This window comes from Atractosteus spatula, chromosome 12 (assembly GCF_055471065.1).
Source record: "Atractosteus spatula isolate fAtrSpa1 chromosome 12, fAtrSpa1.hap1, whole genome shotgun sequence".
NCBI classification, from domain to species: domain Eukaryota; kingdom Metazoa; phylum Chordata; class Actinopteri; order Semionotiformes; family Lepisosteidae; genus Atractosteus; species Atractosteus spatula.
The window spans coordinates 31,155,309-31,174,872 of record NC_142717.1 but is presented as its reverse complement, the minus strand read 5'-3'; the positions used below and the strand labels follow the sequence as shown (position 1 = coordinate 31,174,872).

General features: G+C 39.3%; 2 protein-coding genes across 3 annotated transcripts; both read right to left on the bottom strand.

The window, feature by feature from the left end:
- Nucleotides 1-972: 972 nt before the first annotated feature.
- txnl4a (thioredoxin-like 4A) lies at nt 973-5,052 on the bottom strand. 2 transcript variants are annotated; one of them, XM_088929766.1, is made up of 4 exons: nt 5,035-5,052; nt 3,230-3,392; nt 2,811-2,914; nt 973-1,401 (listed from the first exon to the last, which is right to left on the bottom strand). In XM_088929766.1, exons 2-4 carry the CDS (start codon nt 3,380-3,382, stop codon nt 1,230-1,232), a joined length of 429 nt encoding a protein of 142 aa, XP_088785892.1. In that variant the 5' UTR covers nt 3,383-3,392; nt 5,035-5,052; the 3' UTR covers nt 973-1,229. The 2 variants fall into 2 exon arrangements, with proteins under 2 accessions (XP_088785892.1, XP_088785891.1); XM_088929765.1 differs by lacking the exon at nt 5,035-5,052 and adding an exon at nt 4,314-4,482.
- On the bottom strand, nt 4,977-11,643 carry rbfa (ribosome binding factor A). Its single transcript, XM_088929764.1, has 7 exons — nt 11,293-11,643; nt 10,680-10,722; nt 10,275-10,454; nt 9,838-9,950; nt 8,757-8,841; nt 6,340-6,419; nt 4,977-5,461 (listed from the first exon to the last, which is right to left on the bottom strand). The coding sequence occupies exons 1-7, from the start codon at nt 11,628-11,630 to the stop codon at nt 5,074-5,076; spliced, it is 1,227 nt and encodes a 408-aa protein (XP_088785890.1). The 5' UTR covers nt 11,631-11,643; the 3' UTR covers nt 4,977-5,073.
- Between the last annotated feature and the right edge of the window lie 7,921 nt (nt 11,644-19,564).

Sequence of the window (19,564 nt, the reverse complement as noted above, 5' to 3'; positions counted from 1 at the left end):
ATGCACCCTTCCTCCCGTTGGCACTGATCCAATATGGGGCCGTGTTAACGGCTAGGTGTTATAAAACAAGCAGCTCAGGGAGTCCACACCTTCTCCTTCTCCCCGGTGTGTGGCTACAGCAGTCAAATTTGTGAACCAAGATGTGAAAAACACAAACGTCTATTCCAAATTGGGTGGGTTTAACAAAAAATAACGGGATTCAAAATTTGTGTATTCTGAAATACACTTGCTTCCACAAAAATAAATCTAAATATGTTGTGCCTTTGCTTCACAGCACAGCAGGCGGAGAAATGAGAAATGGCTTCTCTAATTGCAGTTGAATTAAGTGGGACTTCAGGGAGAGGGTGATGTGTTAGTGAATATAAGGAAGAGAATAAAGAGAATTTAGCAACCATATTATCTAGTATGAAGGTGACCACAGTACTGGGCCAAACTAAACTGAATATTCCTTTTGTTTTCCTTCAAGTGCTGCTTGTGTTGCACAATGTAAATAAAGGAGTAAGGACTTAATTTGTAATACCTAAGTTATTCTTTAGATGAGGTATACTACTGCCACACACAATTGTAACAATCAACACAACCCCTATATAAATTGTTTGCCCTTTATGTTTCTGTCCCAGCTTACTTTTCAACACTCTGCCCTTGTCTATACTGTATGAAATGTCAGTGACAGCTGTTTGCCCAATCTAGATTAGATTTTTACCTAAATCTTTAAAATTAATTGCTGCTTAAACTTGCCATGCTTATAATTAAATTTATTAATTAATATATAATTTTCTTTATAAAACAGAAAAGTTTTTTCTAGTATCTAATTCTTTTTTCAGGAAAGAATTGTGAGCATGTAAAAACTCAACTTTTAAAGTTAAAGGTAATTAAAAGGTACTACAAAATACATTTACTACATTGAATAAAACTAATACAACATTGAAAAAGTCATTGAATCTCAAACACAAAAACATTTCAGTCACTATAGGCTCACATGGTTTTAATAGGTACAAAAGGACACTTAAATTCAATCAAAATCTAAATAAATATTTTGTACTGAAATAGCCACTTTCAATTATAATGATCCCAAGAGGTGATACTGTCTTAGTAAGAAAAAAACCAAAGTAGACTGGTGGCGAGTGGCTTCTTAAATTCCCAGCACATTGAGGTGAAAAAGCACCATAGTCAAGTCCCAGCTGCAATCCCAACGAGAGCACGGGTAGCCCAGAGAGAGGCCATGGGAATCAGTAGCGGTATTTGGTGGAATAGTCTTTGGGAGACACTACTAGACCTCGCCCTTTCCGTGCCCCTCTGTAAACAGTCTCCACAATGTCTATCATCTCCTGCTTGTCCTCCATGGTCCAGTTAATCTTGTTGTTATTACCAGTGCCCAGATCAATCATAATGTGCTTGTTCCTGAAAAAATAAGGTTTCCAGTGAATGACAGCTCTGAACTTTTCAGTGAGCATAAGAATGGTTAACGTTCTTTACTATAAAAAAAGCTTACTCCTTTTCAACATTAGTATTTTTGCCATGACATAACGAATAAGCTGAATGTTTTGGACAGTTAAAACAAGTCAGCACTTGGCAATATCAGATGTTTTTTTCCCCTAAATTAAATATCACAGATGCTGCGAGTTTAGATTTACAAGTGTTTAAACAGCTGTAAAGAAAAAGTAAAAGCTCCACAACCTTTAGTCAAAGGGAAAAAGCAAACGATCTATCAACATCTTCCTATACAATTGACCTCAAAGGGGACTTATGAGATTTTGTACATAACTATACAAACTCAAATCCCCAGTCTTCTTGTTTTTTTATACACCCTTAACAGTAAATTTATTTAGGTCTTAAAAAATATTTTACAGCTGATTACTAAAAACATTAATTTCATTAAGGGTATGATTACCTATAAAAGACCTACAATCCCAATTATTAGTACTGCAATGATGGCGATTTAGATAATTACACCAACTATGTAACAGTTTGGATAGCACAAAAAACAGAAAAACAGAAGACATCAGAAACTGTTTGAGATGCCTGCTGTATAATTTGGGAGGTTTGAGTTGCAGAACACTCACACGTTGCCTAGGCAGAGGGCATCACCTGAATGAAAAGGTCTTCATTCTACCCAGGCATGTGCACAATGCTGGTTATTGAAAACTGTGCACTCAATCTCCCACAGCACTATGTCATTCCTTATTAAACTTACACTCACTGGTCCCACTGCAGGCTGAGAACGTACCTGAATGTTACTTTGTGTTTCTTGCCATTTTAAGCAAAAGGTGTCACAGCATTTTGTATGTTGAGAAAAGCTAAGTATGCAATGATTCACTGTGTAGCCAAAGACAAGGCAGGAGGGTGCAGCACTGGACAAAAGTTGACAATTCAATGTGCTGCCTAAACTAAGTCTTACACAAGAGAAGGCCATTTATTTTTGGTTTTAAATGTACTTGCACACATTTTAAGTACACCAGTTCTTCTCTTTCTGAATAATAAAGCACATAGAGTACATTGCAGTATAAACATGCAGATCTCCATCATTTGCTTGATGTACATTTAAAGAACAGATTGTGACAGAACTGGTGCTGTTGAATGTTGTTATAATGAGCAAGGTAAACAGATGGATGGGAAAATGCTGATTTTAAGTTGCAGTTGCTCTTACAAGGTTTTGCTCCAAACCAGTATCTACTCTATTTGAATTCTTGACATTCAAAGAACTGTCGTCTGAACTTGATACAAGACAGTCATGCAGTGACAAAAATCTCCAATTGTGATGATGGTGTTCACATCAATAGTCCAAATAAAAGATTTCAAAAGATACCCACCTGAAGAAGAACATGACAGTACATGGATCATATAACTCGTACATCTTGTTGAAGTCTGGCACCTCCGTGATGTCTACTAGATAAATCACAGCAAAGTTCTTCACCTGAAAAAGGTATAATGGCCCAATGTCAGAAAAAGGAAAGCAAAGCCACTGGAATAAATGAATTACTGGTGGTTTGTTTTAATGGAAATGAGCAATACTACTCAGTTTATAGAAAAGCACAATAAATCTCATTGATCTTAGAGTTCATTGAACAACTTATATTACCCATATAAAGAATGCAAGTTCTGGATGAATGATTCTCACTATTTTTTTTCCAGATACCTATTTAATTTGGGGGTAGAAAAATAGGCCTTTTGGGGTTTTGTTTTAATCCAATAAAGTAGAAAGAAGTCTGCAGTTACAGTACAAACTTACCTTTTCAGCAATACTGTACAAAACCTCATCCATTTTCATGCAGGTAGGGTCCCAGTCATGACCAAACCTAATCACGACCACTCGATCCTCCTCAGACAGGATGGCTTGGTCTACCTGCCAGCCATTGTGGAGATGGGGAAGCATATACGACATCCTGGATCACCTGAGGGAGCAGACAGAGAAGGACACATTTACCCAGATGTTCAACGACTTTGATGGCACACAGACAGGGAGCACTGCACTGCTTATGTGACTTCTCAAACTAATCCTCTCCTCATGAACTGATTTTTGGCAACTAAGGTTTTTTCAGGCAACACCTGGAAAAAACCCACATCGACATGGATAAAGAGCTGCACACTCCAGAAGGCAACCAAGCCAGAATCAGATCCAGAACCAAATCACTGCGAGGCAGTAGCTTTCCAAGTGCCAAGATTAATCCGACCACAGAAAAAGAAACAAGTGGTTTACCACTCATGGACTACCCAGTGCTAAATTAGGTCAAAAAGTTATCACCAGGGCCCGAAAAACTTCCTCCTTTTAAATTTCAAAGTTGGATTTTTACTCATGTTCTTTTCGTTAGCATTCCTCTATTGAATGTCCACTCAAATTCAATAATAAAGGAAAGGAGACTGTACACAACAAAAGATAAATACGAGACCGTTTAAGATAGAAAAAGCAAAGTAGCTACAAGAAAAATAATGTTTTAAAAAAAGGTCAATGGCAAGATTATAAATGCAACGAGACAAACTTTCTAGGTGAGCTAAAACTCGCACGGTCAGTTGTTAACTCGTTTAAATGCGCGGATGATAGTATTAGAACGGGACCTGAAACTACAATGGTGCAAAACATTTTCAATTCATAAACAAGACTATAGGCAATCTCAACACAGGGGTTAGGTTTTATGGAATAAAAAAATTAAACCATTTATTTCCAAATGCTTGATAAAGGTGTTACTCAACAGCTGATAAATACAGATATTCCTAATCGAAACAAAATATCCACTAGTACAGCGATTATTCTATTTGCATGTGCTCGGTTCTCAAAATCCGACACAAGAAAACTCAGTTTCGATTAAAGCCCTTACCTTGTACAAAACACACCTTTGCAAAAAAAAAAAATAACCTCAACTTAATTACTATCGTTTAAATTTCTCGCTTCCTCCAGTACAAAGCTTACACTGAGAAAAATACGTACGTAAGCTATTCCTTTCTAGAAAAATAGCACTATCGAGGCACTTTAAATATACGTAAACCACAGCATCCGCTTGCGTCATTATAAGGGGACGTCGCGCACTTTTGTGTTTGACGAGATAATCGTTGGAGATCCTTTAAATTAATTTAGGAGTTTTTAGTCTTTTCTGACTATCAGAGGGGGCGGGGGGCGTAGGCTCTTTTGCAGAAATCCAATACTGTTAATGTACGTTGTTGTCTAAACTTTCTGTTTAAATATCATTATATATTTAATAAGAAATATTTAAATTATACTTATCCTAAATACAGAAGGTAACGTACACAGGACAGCACTTTACGAGGTTATTATTAATGTAATTGAGTCGTGGATACTATTTTATCTTTAATCCAGGAAATTCTTGTGTGTGTGTGTGTGTGGAGTAGAATACTTAAAAAGCTTTCATTTTTAATTAATACCCCTCCATCTCAATTGATGTACGTGTTGTCTTTCTAAACTGCAGTTAAAGTAAATGCTCGGTTTGACACGTAGAAGTGAACACAGCAAGTTGAACACCAAGTTTATGGAAAGGAGCAATATTTATTTGAAACAAAAAGTTAGTAAGCAAACTGAATCACCAGATAATGAAAGACAAAACAAATCAAGAGCCAACAGTGTCATGATCTGGTTTTTTGGTCTTCTTCAGCCATTAATTCCTTGATCTCCCAGTCCACAGCGCTGTACTCTGGCCCACTCTCTTCCTCCCTGCCCACCCTCTGACCGTATCTCTCCAGGAGATAAGCCTGAGGAGTGATGTCGTCATCTCTATAGCGCTTGGCGTTTTTCTTCTTCTTCTTGCGGATTTCTTTCTGCTTCCTCAGCTCGGCCAGCATGTCCTGCTGCTGCTCAGCGAGCCCAGACTGAGCAGTCTCTGTGAGAGCTTCCTTAGGTTTCTGCTTATAGGCCATGATCTGCCTGTTCAGTGCCTCATGGTCTATTCCAAACACAGCCGATGGTTTGGGAGTGGCAGGCTGCTCTGAGGGGGATATCAGACAGACAGGTTCCCTACAGAAAGAAACAGCACAGAGTCTTAGTGTAGAGATGGGGTTGAAAATAGAATTCCACACATGAACACAATTTATCAGGAAATTCGGAACTGCCAGTTATTGTTTTATATTTTACGTGCACCAACATGGAATCGCTAACTGGTTTAAGACTCAGGTCTCTTAAAATAAACACAACAGACAAACAGAAACAGTACAAAGAAGAGCTGGTATGGCATTTAATTTATCATCAAGTTCCACAGGTCTAAAATAAAATCACTACCGCATCAGTGAATGTCCTGAATCAAAACGTCGCTAAGATCAAAAGAAAATCCTATATCTATCCTGAACTTTCCTAAAACATTTGTTTCATAGTAATAAACAAATAGTAATAGTAATAGTAATTTCACGTAATAACACCCTTTCATTGTGGCTTTAAGAATAAACATTTTGGAGAAAAAAGAAAGGGTTGCAAAATAAAATCCACACTAGAAGTTCAAGCTGTGTGTCATACCGATGTAGCCAGTTTACACATTTCCCACATTTAGAAGGCTGTCTAGACTGAAATAAAATTAAAAACAATCCCACAGCCTTTGGGCACTTCATCAGGGAAACAGCTACAAAGCCACTGCACTTCTCTTGAAGTTATTCTCCAAAACAAAAAACAATCTTATACTTCACTGAAGGAACTAATAATGTTCAACAATGGTAGTGCACATACACCTATTAACAACACATATCTCCAGCTTAAAATACGACACGGGCTTTGACTGGTGTCTGGTGTTCAGCATCTGCTCCGCAGTGGAAGGAGATCTGCTTTCGAACAGAGTGACAAACCGGTTACAAAGCTGGGCTGAAATGTCCACACAAAACAACAATCTTTATTTAAAGAGGCCTCACCTCCCGTCTGTCAAGATTTGCTCAGGTTCTTCCGTGTTCTCATTGGGCCCGAAATCTGCCGTCTTTAACAGTCTTTCAACCTGAAGACGGCAATATCCACACAAATTAGCCTCTACTGCTCCTCTACAGAGCAAACCTGTCCCTGGATACCAGGACCACTGTGTGCTCTATTTTGGCCTCCAAACATGCTCTGAGTGACTCATTCAGACCCTTAACTACATAATTAATTTGTTAAGTATGATCTGTCTAAGCCAACTTTACGTTCAAAATAACAAAAAGGAACAGTGTTGAAGCTGCCTGGTGTGGCACAAATTCAAGTATTCAACATTATATGTATATATAATAAGTTATACCATAAGACAATATAATATAAGCCAATATAAGTCAGCAACACTCTCAATGTTAATACACAATAAGTAAATAATTCCACTGATTCAGAAATGTATTGGTTTACAAAGTAGCTGAGGCCCTTCTCAAGCCTAGTCTGGCAGCTGTCAGAAACCGGGGTGGTGGGTAGGGTCAGGGGGTTTGTGATTACAGCCTGTAAGCCTCACAGACTTCACATCCTACCTTCTTTTCTACATCAGCTCCTGAAAACGAATTGTTCAGACAAGCTGTAGGGGCGTATCTGGGCAGCACTTGTCGTTGTAAAAAACATGTTTCACTCTGGGACAAGGGTTTTTGTCGATGTATTGAAACTCCAATCTAGAATATTTTCCCCTACTACAAAAGCTGGGACAGGTCATAGTACATTAGGAACAGGGGGTTTTGAGGAGAAGCTGGAAAGTGGTCAGAGATGGTGCAGTCCTGATGCTCCTAGGCATCTGGTTTCACCACAGGGGGGCGCCAGGGAGGAACATAAGCAGCACAAGAAATGAGAGTGACAAGTGTGCAGCAGAACATGAGCAGACAGTGCAGGAGGGAACATTAGGAGAGAAGAAGGACTGGATACAGGAGGGAGTGAGAGTAAGCATTGGGAAAGAAGAAGGACTGGATACAGGAGGGAGCGAGAGTAAGGATTGGGAGAGAAGAAGGACTGGATACAGGAGGGGGTGAGAGTAAGGAAGGGTGTCGGGGGTACAAACAAAAACATTAAAATTGAGCACGAGCAGAGAAAGGGAGCGAGTGAAAAGGAATAATAGTAATTCCTTACTCTTATATAGCTGTTTTCTGGACACTCCAGTCAAAGCACTTTACAGGTAATATGGACTCCCCTACACCATTACCAATATATGCCCCCCACCTGGAATTTGTAATGACCACACAGAGTCAGGACCTCGGTTTTATGTCTCATCTGAAGGACGGCACCTCTTTACAGTATAGTGCCCCCGTCACTATACTGGGGCATTAGGACCCATACAGACCACAGGGTAGCACCCCCTGCTGTCCTCATTAACACCTCTTCCAGCAGAAACCTTAGCTTTCTCAGGAGGTCTCCCATCCAGGTACTGACCAGGCTCACACCTGCTGAGCTTCAGTGGGCAGCCAGTTGGGAGTTGCAGGGTGATATGGCTGCTGGAAGAGGAAGAGCTGCTTGGCATACATGAGTCAGAGAGAACTGGAAATTCAAATGAGCAGCAGAGGTCAGGCAATCCAGGTGACCCAGACTACAGAGAGCAGGGGACTGAGCAGAGACAAAAGGGCAGACTGGGCAAACACAGACTAGAAAAAGATGGCCGGTATGTGACAGAGAAACGAAACTATGAAAAACACCAAAAACTTGAAATAACCTTTTTTAGAAACAAGGAAAAGGTGTTATGCCAGCAAATCGTTAGACAAGTGTTCAAAGGTATAAACGAGAACTCTCATTTTCAAAAGAGACAAAACCAGCAGATACTGGTATCACCAGGTTTAAACAAAGGCTTATAGAGTCTAACTTAGACGGACACTGTAAAATACCACAATCAGATGCTATTGCATAAAGAAAAGCCCAAACGTCTAAGAAGTACAAAACAAAAAACAATTTGCCTGGGATCTCCATTGTTAGGAGGCAGATTGCATCTGCTAATATCATTGGAATACCCCTGCTATCCAAATTATTTTTTAAAGTAATCCAGTACACTACATTTAAACTATTCAAGTTTATACTATATATGTGAATGCTTGCCTGGGTAGACTCTGACTCCCCCATGACCCTGAATTGGAAGCAGCCCTTAGAAAATGGAAGGGTGGAAAGAAGTTTAATGCACTGAATAATATTTTGGAACCTTTTCAAAGTATTTTAAAATAAAGTACATTTTAAAGTAAAAATCACCTTTGAAACAATGTTCAAAACTATCTGTGCTTACACTCAGAAAATTATTTAATGAAAATAAATGCTCCCATTTCAAAATCCTGAGATAAAAAATCCAAACAATGCTGTTTTAAACATCTCCCATTTGCTCTCAGTAAAATAATAACAACAGTAGAAGTGTTACCTCCAAGACTGCTGCATACTCCTTGTCTTTTATGAAAGTCACAGGGGGCACACTGCCAAGGACTTGGTGTGCAATGAGAAGGTACCTACAATAAGAATATTTCAAATCAAACATGGCAATTATTAGTGGGAAAATGAAAGTATCTTCCCTTGATTTTTCCACAGTTCTCCTTTAACCAGCGAAGTCTCCTAGAACAGATTTTCCTTTGTAACGGCACACATTCATGAGAACATAAAAACGGTTCCAGACAAGAGGAGGCTGCTTGACCCATCTGGGCCGTTTAGTAATTGTTTAATCTAATTGACCCCAGGATTTCATCCAGCTGTTTCTTGAAGGAAATCAGGATACAGGCTTCAACAGCAAGGCAAGATAAGTTAATCCAGATTCCTACAACCCTTCAGGTATAGGTCTGCCTACAGCTCTCAGTTTTAATTGCACTCCCCCATAGTTCCCATTCTTAGAGAAACAACACTATCCCAGGGAAGAGCTAAAAGCACTTTGCGTTGTGTTTGTGCAGACAGTGCTGAGAAATGCCAGCTGGCCCTAGTCTTCCCTGTCCATTTATACCGCTCACACCTATGCAGAAAGACCATGCCACAGTGACAGCAGGTGACATTCAAGGCATGAATTAAATTCCAGTAAAAGGATCTTATTGTACTAGAGAGGAGCCACGGCCAATATAGTGTAAAAATCCAGAATTAGCACTGCACACCTAGTTGTGAGAGCGCTAACAAAGATTTCTTTTATGTTTGCGTTTGTGCAATAACATCCACGAAAAATCTACATTACTATAATACCATAAATCCTTTAATAAAGGATTTAAAACATTAAAACATGGTCCTACATTCTAGAGAACCACAGCAGCACTGCCCTCAGCTTGGGCAAGCTCTGGCACTGCCAGTAAGGCATTTCAGTATGAAAAATGGCAATCATACAATGTTACTAAACCACTCAAGGTGGAATAATGGGCAATACACGAGGCTGGTATTATAAAGAAAGATGAGTGCACCAGGTGCACCTACTAAAGCAGTCTCAACAGCACAGTTTAGGGACCACCACGATGCCACAGGTAATTCATTACCGAACACGAGGGGCGCTCCTGTCCAGCATCTGCTGAATCAGGTCATCAGTCTTCGAGATCCCACTCGTTTTCCAGTAAACACGGCAGCAGGAGAAATCCAAGGGCAGGGAGACCTTGCGGGATAAAAGGGAACCAATCTAGTAACTGGCTGCAACGATGAATCTCAACATGAAAAAAAACAACAACACGGAATTGCAAATAAAAAGTAGAGAAAAAATAACTTTGGTGCGGAAATAAAAAATGAAGGTTTGGGAAACTGCAGTTATAGATTAATAAGTACAAGATCCTGTGACAGCACGCTCTCCCTTGGCGTAGCCTGGGAAGAGGTATGCAATTAATAAAATATAAAAGGGCTCCGTCTCTAGCTATGCCAGGAACCTACATGAAGAAAAGACATGAAAACAAATCCTTCAAAGAGTACGCGACAGGGCACTCACCTTGGAAATTTCAAGATTGAGCTCACAGATTTCAGAGCTGACTTCATTAGAGCTCAGCAGGTCACTGATGGCCCTGTACAGAATGGAATTCAGTGCTCTCATTCGTATGCTGTCCTCTCTTCTAGTTTTGGGAGGTGGAGTGAACTTCACAGCATCCTGGGAAGTGGATGGTTTGTGTATCTATGAAGCAGAGGTGAAAATAAAACAGGCTCCGTTGATTCAGTGATCCATCAGAGTAACACTAGACCAACACCACACAGCAACACATGCTAGAAATATCACAACCTGTTTGTTTTTTTTTAAATAAAAAGAACACTTGGTTAAAGTATCAACAATGGGACATCACATGTGTAATTAAGCCCAAATAAATGTAATTTAGAAGCAAAAACAGTATTTAAAGCTTACCGGCTTAGAGACAAGGATTGGGGATTCATACCAAAACTTCTTTCTGTAACAATTTTAAAAAATGATGAAAATGTTTTGATTATGTGAAAACTCCTTGAAAGATACATTCATTACAACTTTTCCGTACAGTTTAAATACTCAAATTACAAATGAAGTGTAGATACTGTATCGACCACAATTTGAAAAACCTTGGCAATAGTCACCCCCAGGGTCTTAAGGGTAAACCCGACACAAATAAAAACTCCACGCTAGAAATAAATTATTCTCTTTCACCAGCTTCCCAGCATTTTCTGAGAACAAGCCGTTTTTAAGGACAAGCAGATAAATACAGTAAATAACTATTAGAATCCCGCTTCATTCACAAAATACGTTTATTTTACAGCTCCACCAGAATATCCATCATTTATTTAAATATTATATTATTGTGTTTTTGAAAAGATTGGCTTTTTATTGCTACCGATCAGCTCATTGATAATTTGCAACAGCAGTTAATATTTTGATTTCAATATAATATCAGGAAGCGACTTAACATTTGCACTTTTTAAGTTATTTGTATTTTGGATCACTAATAGATGTTAAAGTGAAAGAGTATTGAAACTCTAAAAATACTCACTTCGTTTTCTTGGCGAACTTCTTTAAAAGGTTTTTGCTGCCATAATGAATGCTAGATGTCCCAATTGTTCTTTCAAAAATGACTCTGAAGCTGCTAATGTTACCATTTCTAATACATAGTACGGTTTCTCCCGGACTGCTCCTTAACTCTGGGGAATAATATCGGTTTGGGGGGTTTGTGATAGCAATACACTTTGCTACTGCACAACTGAAATAGTTTTGATTTGTTAAAAATTTAGTGAAGCACAATGTTGTCCTTGAACCATACATGATGACATCTTCCACAACTAAAAAAATTAACTCGGTTGCAACCTGACGGGAACAAACTCGACATGCCATTCAGCGGCTAGTTATGTCTCGATGAAGTCAAAAGCAAATAAAAGACTACTCAATCGATGGGAGGGGGTGAACGCAATCGGATCTTGATTAGGTGTGTTTGTGCTTTAGAAACTAGAAAACTCCATCGACAAAACAATTAAATTACTTCATTACTTTAATTGACACTCATGTTAAACTGATATTCTGTCTTCTTTCAATACGATATTATAAAAAACAAACTCCTAAACATTTAATTTATATGGAATTGCTCCTAGGTTCTGTACTCCCTTTACATTTCGAGACAACACTTTTGAAGTTGCTCTGAAACTGAACTAAGCGAATGTGTAAATTAGGTATACATTTTCTAAATACGATCACGTGCATTAACAACGCAAAAAATATGTATTAGGTGAAATATTTTCATTTAAAAAAATTCAATCAAAATATCATTTTACTTGATCATTTGCAAATGTTCATTTTTAAAAGATGCAATTTGTCTTGATTACAGAATAATCTTAATTTTCATTGACTACCAATCAAAACGTGTGCATCTGCAAAAGGAAGAAGGAACAGTGTATAACTGATTGCTTATTTAATCAGCAAGCTGTGCAAACTAGGACAATATCATGAAGACTATGTAAATGAAGCTTTGATTAAGGATTTCTGATTTAAATTAAATTGAAAACATTCAAGGTGCTTTCATTTTTTAGCAAAGGTTTAGGGCCCAAAATACACATGTACTTCAGTTACTTTAAAATCTTGTTCTGTCTCAAAATCGCAGGGAATTATGCGATTTTGGGTGACAACGCAAAATCGTTTAAATGTAGAAAGTTTCTAACCATGTGATGTAATAACATTCATAACAGTAATAAGGGTCATAATACAACATATAATCATGCACAAAAGAAAAGCAACATCCATCAATTTTCTAACCACTTTATCCAATTCAGTGTCGAGAGGGAGTCAGAGCCTATCCCAGCAAGCACAGGTGCAAGGCATCCTGGGTAGGATGTCAGTCCATTGCAGGGCACACACAGACACTGACACACACATACTCACATCAGGGCCAATTTTCTCAGAAGCTAATTAACATACCAGTTTGTCTGTGGACTGTGGAAGGAAATCAAAGTACCCAGGAGATCCCTGTGTGAACATAGGGAGAACTTACAAACTCTGCACACATAGCACCCCAAGAATTGAACTCAGAGCCCCAGTGCTGCAAAAGAGCAATACTAATCACTGTGCCACCCAGAAAAGCTACATGTAGTTCTAAATCACTGAAAACATGAACATAAACAGTTTCAATATAAAACTGTGGTACATTCAAAATGAGCAAATTAAGCATTAATACAATGCCGTTGGCACTGATACACAGACCCGATCAGCCTCTGGACAGACTGCTGTGGGATGTTCCACCACACTCCCAGTGACACTGCAGCCAGCTGGCAAAGATCAGCCAGTCATGACCAATATATCAAGGCAGGCATAGGTAAGTCATTCAGCTGATGCATATAGGGTGGCTCTTTCTGGGATGTATTATTTCTGCAGCAGTCTGAGACAGTTGCACAGATGGATCTGACTGGTGGTCCTGGAGCTGAGTGATATAACTGCCTTCCAGGTTATCGTCTGCCTGTCAAAAAACTGGTTTCCTGGGTTGTCTGGACTAGTTTGCTCATACCCGAAATAGAACTCAAGCTCACTATTTTATTATCCCACCAATAGCAGTGCTCAACAATCAGCAAACCTATTTATATGTATGCCCAGGAAGCTATACACTGAACAAACAGCTGAATTCACTGAGCACCTGTATAACAAAACTTGTTTCTAACAGACATGTTCACAATGCCTGTATCAGCAGTTATCATTTTAGAATAATTAAGCAAGCGAAGTAGAAAAAAGCAGACAAAAAAAACATCAGTTCTCATGCTATGAGAAGATCTTTAGCATTTCTCTGCATATCACTTCGAGATAGTACACTGAAATCAAGGTGGCCTCTGCACTATATGACTTTAGACAAAAATAAATCAATGATCAATAAAACATCATAAGAATGTACTCAGGAGAATTTTAGACCCACCTTCTTATTTTAGCTACCTCTATCATGAAGTGATGATCAGCTGGTTTCAGCTGGTGGCTGGACTCCTGACAGAAATTTTTTCTATAAATTGAGGTTTTCAGATTATCATGTGCCTTCAAGGAGTGGAGCGATGCTCATCAAGGCCCTTCGTTGTAGCTATGCTCTAACTGTTCTTCTCACTTTAGGAAAAGAAGACAGTTTTATGCCCCAAAACCTCTTAGAAGTAATCTCTGTGGAGAATCTGCTGGAACATCAAATAGCTGCCTCATTCCAAATTCTGAATTTCTGAGTTGTACCAAGTTAGTTCACTCTCTTAAGATGTTGAGTATGATAGTTCTCAAAACTTTGCCAGACACTTACAAGTTTAAGTAAGATTTTTATGAAGTCAGGATTCAAATACCATCACCATAAAAGTTATTTCATTCACTCTAGAGGATGCCGGCTGTGACAGCTGTTGAGTTGAGATCAGTTTACCAGCTGTTGAAAGTAGAATTTTCATTAATCCCTTATTCTTTATTTAAACTGTTCAACACTTACAAGCCCAGATGAAGGGAAAAAATCACTTTTACAAATCACAGAACAGGAAAACTGCTTTTTCACATATGCTTTTTAGAGTTACAAAAAATGAATCCTCATCCATTAAGCTAAACAAGGCACTACATATAAAAAACATCCATAAACTTCACTTCACATTACACTGAATGTCTCTCGTATGCAGATTCCTAATACTGTGGTCACATCTATCAGCAGAGCTCAAATTCTACTGAACTGAACACTTAAGCAAAAGCATCTCATACCTGCTGACGCATGAAGGAGGCTCAGCATCTGAACTTATTTCCTCTACTTTCAGTGGGACATTAACTTTCATGTGTTTCTTTGCATGTGTTTCTTCAGTGACACAGCTCCTAATTCTAACCAAAATATTATTCCTATTTAATGGTTTAAAGTTCAAGAAACTCTCTCCCAATTAGAACCCCCCAAATTTAACCTGAGACTGAAGTTTCGAATTAATGCTACTACTAATTACAAAACACCATAAAGTGCACAAGGTGAAGGGGTTGTTTTTCCTGATTGTCAGCTGACCACGGCCGATCAGGGCTTGCTTTCGGAGCAGCAGCTGAGGTTTGGAACCTTGTCCAGGCCTGCCTACACCCCTACAGTACGTTTCATTAAACTGATCCACCAGACCACACCGTCAGAGCAGACGGTCAATCTGTGTGGCTTTGCTTCCCTCTGACCTCACAACCCTGGTGCTCTTGTGCTACCACGTGTCAGGGAGCAGTTTTTAGAAAATCAGGGATGGTAGACGGAGAACAAATTCCCCAAACATTTGTTGACCTTTTTTTAAAAAAAATTCTTTAGAAAAAAATATTGCAGAGAAGGTATTTGTGCTTTTATTAACCATTGCAACCTGGAACTGTTTCACTTCTTCCTATTTTTGACACTGTATAGAGCTGAAAACGTTCCTAAGTGCTTTTGGGAAGGACTGTTGGAGCGCTCTCTCCTAAAAGGAGTCCAGTGGCTCAGAGAATAAACTACTACTACGTGAACTTAAAATTCAGATTTTTATTTTTTATATAAATGCAACAGAATGCTATGAAAGAGCCAGACACAAACAACTTTTTCCTAACGATGGGACGTCAACCAGAAATGACGAATGTTCAGTCTTCAGTGTGCAACATTCCATTTTACCATAGAAACTGACTTTACAGGGATACTCATATTATAATATATAACATATATATATAAATCATAGACAAAGTACTTTGCCAATACAAACTAATGCTTCAAAAGCAAAAAATAAAAACAGAGCTGACAGTATTTTGGAAGTTTATTTCTCATATTGCAATTCTCTCACTAATAAACCTACAGTATAATCCACTTCCATAGGAAAACGAAATCCAACACGGACTTCATGGACTAGTTTGCCTTTTAATTTAGTAAAAGAAGCAACGTATTTGCTCCTTTAATTGAATTACCTTTCACGGTCTACAAAGAATGGGTATCCTTCATCCTTTTACAATAAGTAATCTGGCACTCAACCCAATACCATGTAACAATAGTCAGATATATAGTCAGATATACTTTTGTAGATAAAGTGCATCCTTAAAGCAATCTGCTATTTCTTCAATACTGCAATATCCCTTGGGGAAAATGAGGCTTCTGCAAGGTCTCCACAGCTGGGACGCTCTGCACCTAAAAGCAGCAGCTCTTTTTCAGCAGAGTACCGTGGGACCTCCCCTCCTCATCGAGTTGCCCCCTCTCAAAGCCCACTGGAGCAACTGTGGAGGGAAATGCACTGAACACAGCCAAGCTGAACTGGTTATCACACTGCTGCAAAACTCCATCTTTGCAGGGCTGCTTAGAGGCTCACCGAGCGCTACAGACCAAGATGTCAAACAACGTTCGGCTGGCTCACAGCAGGGGCTTGCCACAGACTCCTGGGACACTTTGGACTTCACCCCTCTTGCCCACGCCCAGGAGTTTGGAACAGCGGGCAGATGGCAAGACCACAGCCTGGAACGACTTCCCTCCGCCACGGGAAAGCTGCTTTTCCTGGACAGGGGGCAGCAACATGGAGCCCATTCCAGGAGCACACAGCAGGACAGCCATCCGCCGCAGGGCTGTGGAGGGATGATCAGGCCGAGCCAGCATGTGTCAGGAGACCCAGTCAAACATGGGAACTTCCCCAGTGGGATCTGCTCATCGTGTTGCATCTGGATAGTACTGTCGCTCACAAGACGCTGGGACGAGCCACTCAAAGGCCTTCTCTTTGGGCTTTGTACCTAGATAAAAGGTTTGTGGTTAGTGTTAAAATTCCCCCTTTAACGTTCTAGTGCTCTGTAGCCCACCCCTTGAAAGGGGAACCGCAGACCCAATTTCTCTGACCGGTTCTTAAATCTCGATAACAAAATAAAATTCACAGACGTTATAGAAAAAAAAAAGACAAATTTGTAATTAAGCCCAAAATTGTGAACTTTAAGAAAGTATTGTAAGTCGTTATGTTGTCGCAAACTTGCGTTCCGAGTTCCTCCTACTCACTAGTCTCCGTAATGTCTAACGTAATGCGATGCAGGAGCGAATAAAAACAGGTTGTGCAGCAGACATTTCACCGCAGAGATGTTCCAGCATGATCTGCATGCAGTGTTAACAAGTAGTATTTGTCAGAAAAACCGTGCTGAAATTAAAAGCTATATATCTATTGGATTAAAAGAGATGTATTCACAAACCTACTCGTTTTCAATGTCATGTCATGGCTGCAATACGTTACTGGAAGCTTTGTTGCCTTGTTCTGAATTGAAGAATATGATGTTGTGCATACCTGGATATTTAGTCTATTTTGTGATGTAAATTGGAGGTTTTATTATTTTAATATATTATTTTTATGTTTTTTTATTGCAGTGTAAAATGCACTCATCAATGCCGATTCTTTCTAACCCCAAAACATGAAAATAGCATTGTAGTTCCCCTTTAAGTGCAGTGCTGTTTAAATGGAATCGTATTGTCCATTCTTAAACACAACTGTGTGTACGATGCACTGCACACACAGGGCACCAGGAACTTGCCAGAGCAGGGACGTGGAACTGCAGTGTCTTCAGGCTTTCATTTATCATCGAACCCTGTGATGAACTAGTAGTGGTTTACTAGGAGTTTGTTTTTCGCTTCCAACAAATGACAGATTTGCTCAGAAAATCTCCTGAGCCATTACAAATCTTTGAGCGTTTAAGGGGTAGAAAACGATTATATTGGCTGCCAGGTGGCTCAGCAGGGACGCTACCAGAGCACAGGTCCAATGGCTACAATTCAGAAGAAGCTGGTTCAATCCTGGGCTAAGTCATGAGCTGAACCTGCCTGCAATTCACATCTGGCTTGAGCTCATCCTGGCTGATTCAAGTAGGCTCACGGCATCAAGTTCATTGGCAGTTTTCCACTCAAAAGGAGTGGGTGCCCATGAGCTTGCAGTGACTCCGATAAGGCACTAAGGAGCTCTCAGCAGATCTTGGATGAGGGGCTAAAGCAGAGACAGTATGGGAGGCATGTAGATTTTCCTCCAGTGCAGGTTCAAAGGTTGTAATGACAAGGCATGTTCCACCACAGGCAAGACCACAGCCTGGATGGATGCCGGTCCATCACAGGGTACAAAGCAGGATCACAGCCTGGAGAGGACAGCAGTCCACGACAAGGCACACACACACAAACACAAGGACAGGGGATAATTCAGGAACAATAATTCACATGGTCAGCATTTCTTTGGATGGAAATAAAAAAACCTGGCAGAAATCCATACTGTGAAACTCCATGCAGGTGGCACCACAGCCCAGAATCAAAGTCAGGACCCGAGATCTATAAAGCACCCGTACTGACTACCAGATCAACAGGACACCTCTCTACTTTACTGTAAACTGTGCACATTTGTTTTTTACTTTTCTTTTCTGTCCTATCTGCTTTGTGTTATATTCCATAACATCCATAGGCCTTCAACTCCAACAACTCTAAACTCAGCATTTTTTGGTACTTTCAGCCTTGAACTAATAACTTGTAGCAAATGTGCCTATCTCCTGTAGTGAATTATTGCTTATTTATGGAACTAGGAACAAGTTATCTTTGCACGATGTCAGAATGATCACTTACTGGCCTCCAACATGCAGCATATAAAAAAAATCTGAATAAATTCTGCCTACGTGCAAATGCATAGAATGATGCCAAAGGCAGTCAGAAACTAGTCAGCTGGAAACTATGACTAGAAACTAAAACTCAATTCATTTAGTTACTTCAACCTTTGTTCAGTCTTCTACAGATCGCAGTGGTTAATTAATCTTAGTGAACTAAGTGAAGCAGATAACTCAGTTTAGCACATAAAATAATGTAGTGATTTGCAGGATTATCTGTAGTGCATGAGAGTTTCTATTTTTTTTACTGAAGTTCTTTAAAGATTACATAGCCTTTAACTGCCCAAATGAGAAAATATTTTGGATTTTTTTTTCTCTTTTCTTGATTCAGATGGGTAACTACAATGTTGTGGATCACCTTCCTTGTCTCTGACAGAACAGGACACAATTTCAGTTATTTCAAGTCATTTTTAATGACCTGTTAGCTGCAACTGATGAAAAAATACTGTCGATATCTCGGTGTTTCCCACAGCCACAGACACCAGGCCTGTGAAAATTAACCCAAATCCCCAAACCCTTTGGTTCAAATCATGTAGCTGAGAATGAAACCAAACGGACCAGGACTGGAAAGTAATTTTTAGGCCAACTTGTGAAAAAAATTATTAGTACCTGTTGTGATAAAAGCATCCTGAACTAGTATATTACATGTAGTATATTACAATGCACATAGTATATCAACACCGTACCATGTAATAACCAGCAATAAAATCCCAAAATGAACCAAATGTTTCACCTTGTGTTGGGTAGACTGGTACAATAAGTAATGTCTAATCTAGTGAATCAGCTCACGCAGTGCTGAAATCTAAATGTGGATTTAAATGACAATTGGACAGCAGGTAGCAAAGACAACTGAAAAGGTGGGACACATTTTAAAATTGGTCAAGGCCAATAATAGCCTAGAAACTGTGAGGAGTTACACCCACAAATACATGTATACACGCCAGAAGACACAGGGAAGGAAAGAATCTTTTCTAGTATCCACATCAAAATTCAGTCTTAGGCCTCCATCAACAGTGTAAAAACCACAAACTATTTAAACCACAAAAGGGTGGTCACACTAAAAGATAAAAATACTGGCATAAATTGGTTCAGATGTTGAAAAGCGAAGGATGACAAAAAAAGTTTAAATAAAAGTTGGGTAGAACATTTTTTTTTTAAATCGCTGTTGAGATTGTTTTAATACGTAGTAGCAGCGTTCCCAAACGGTG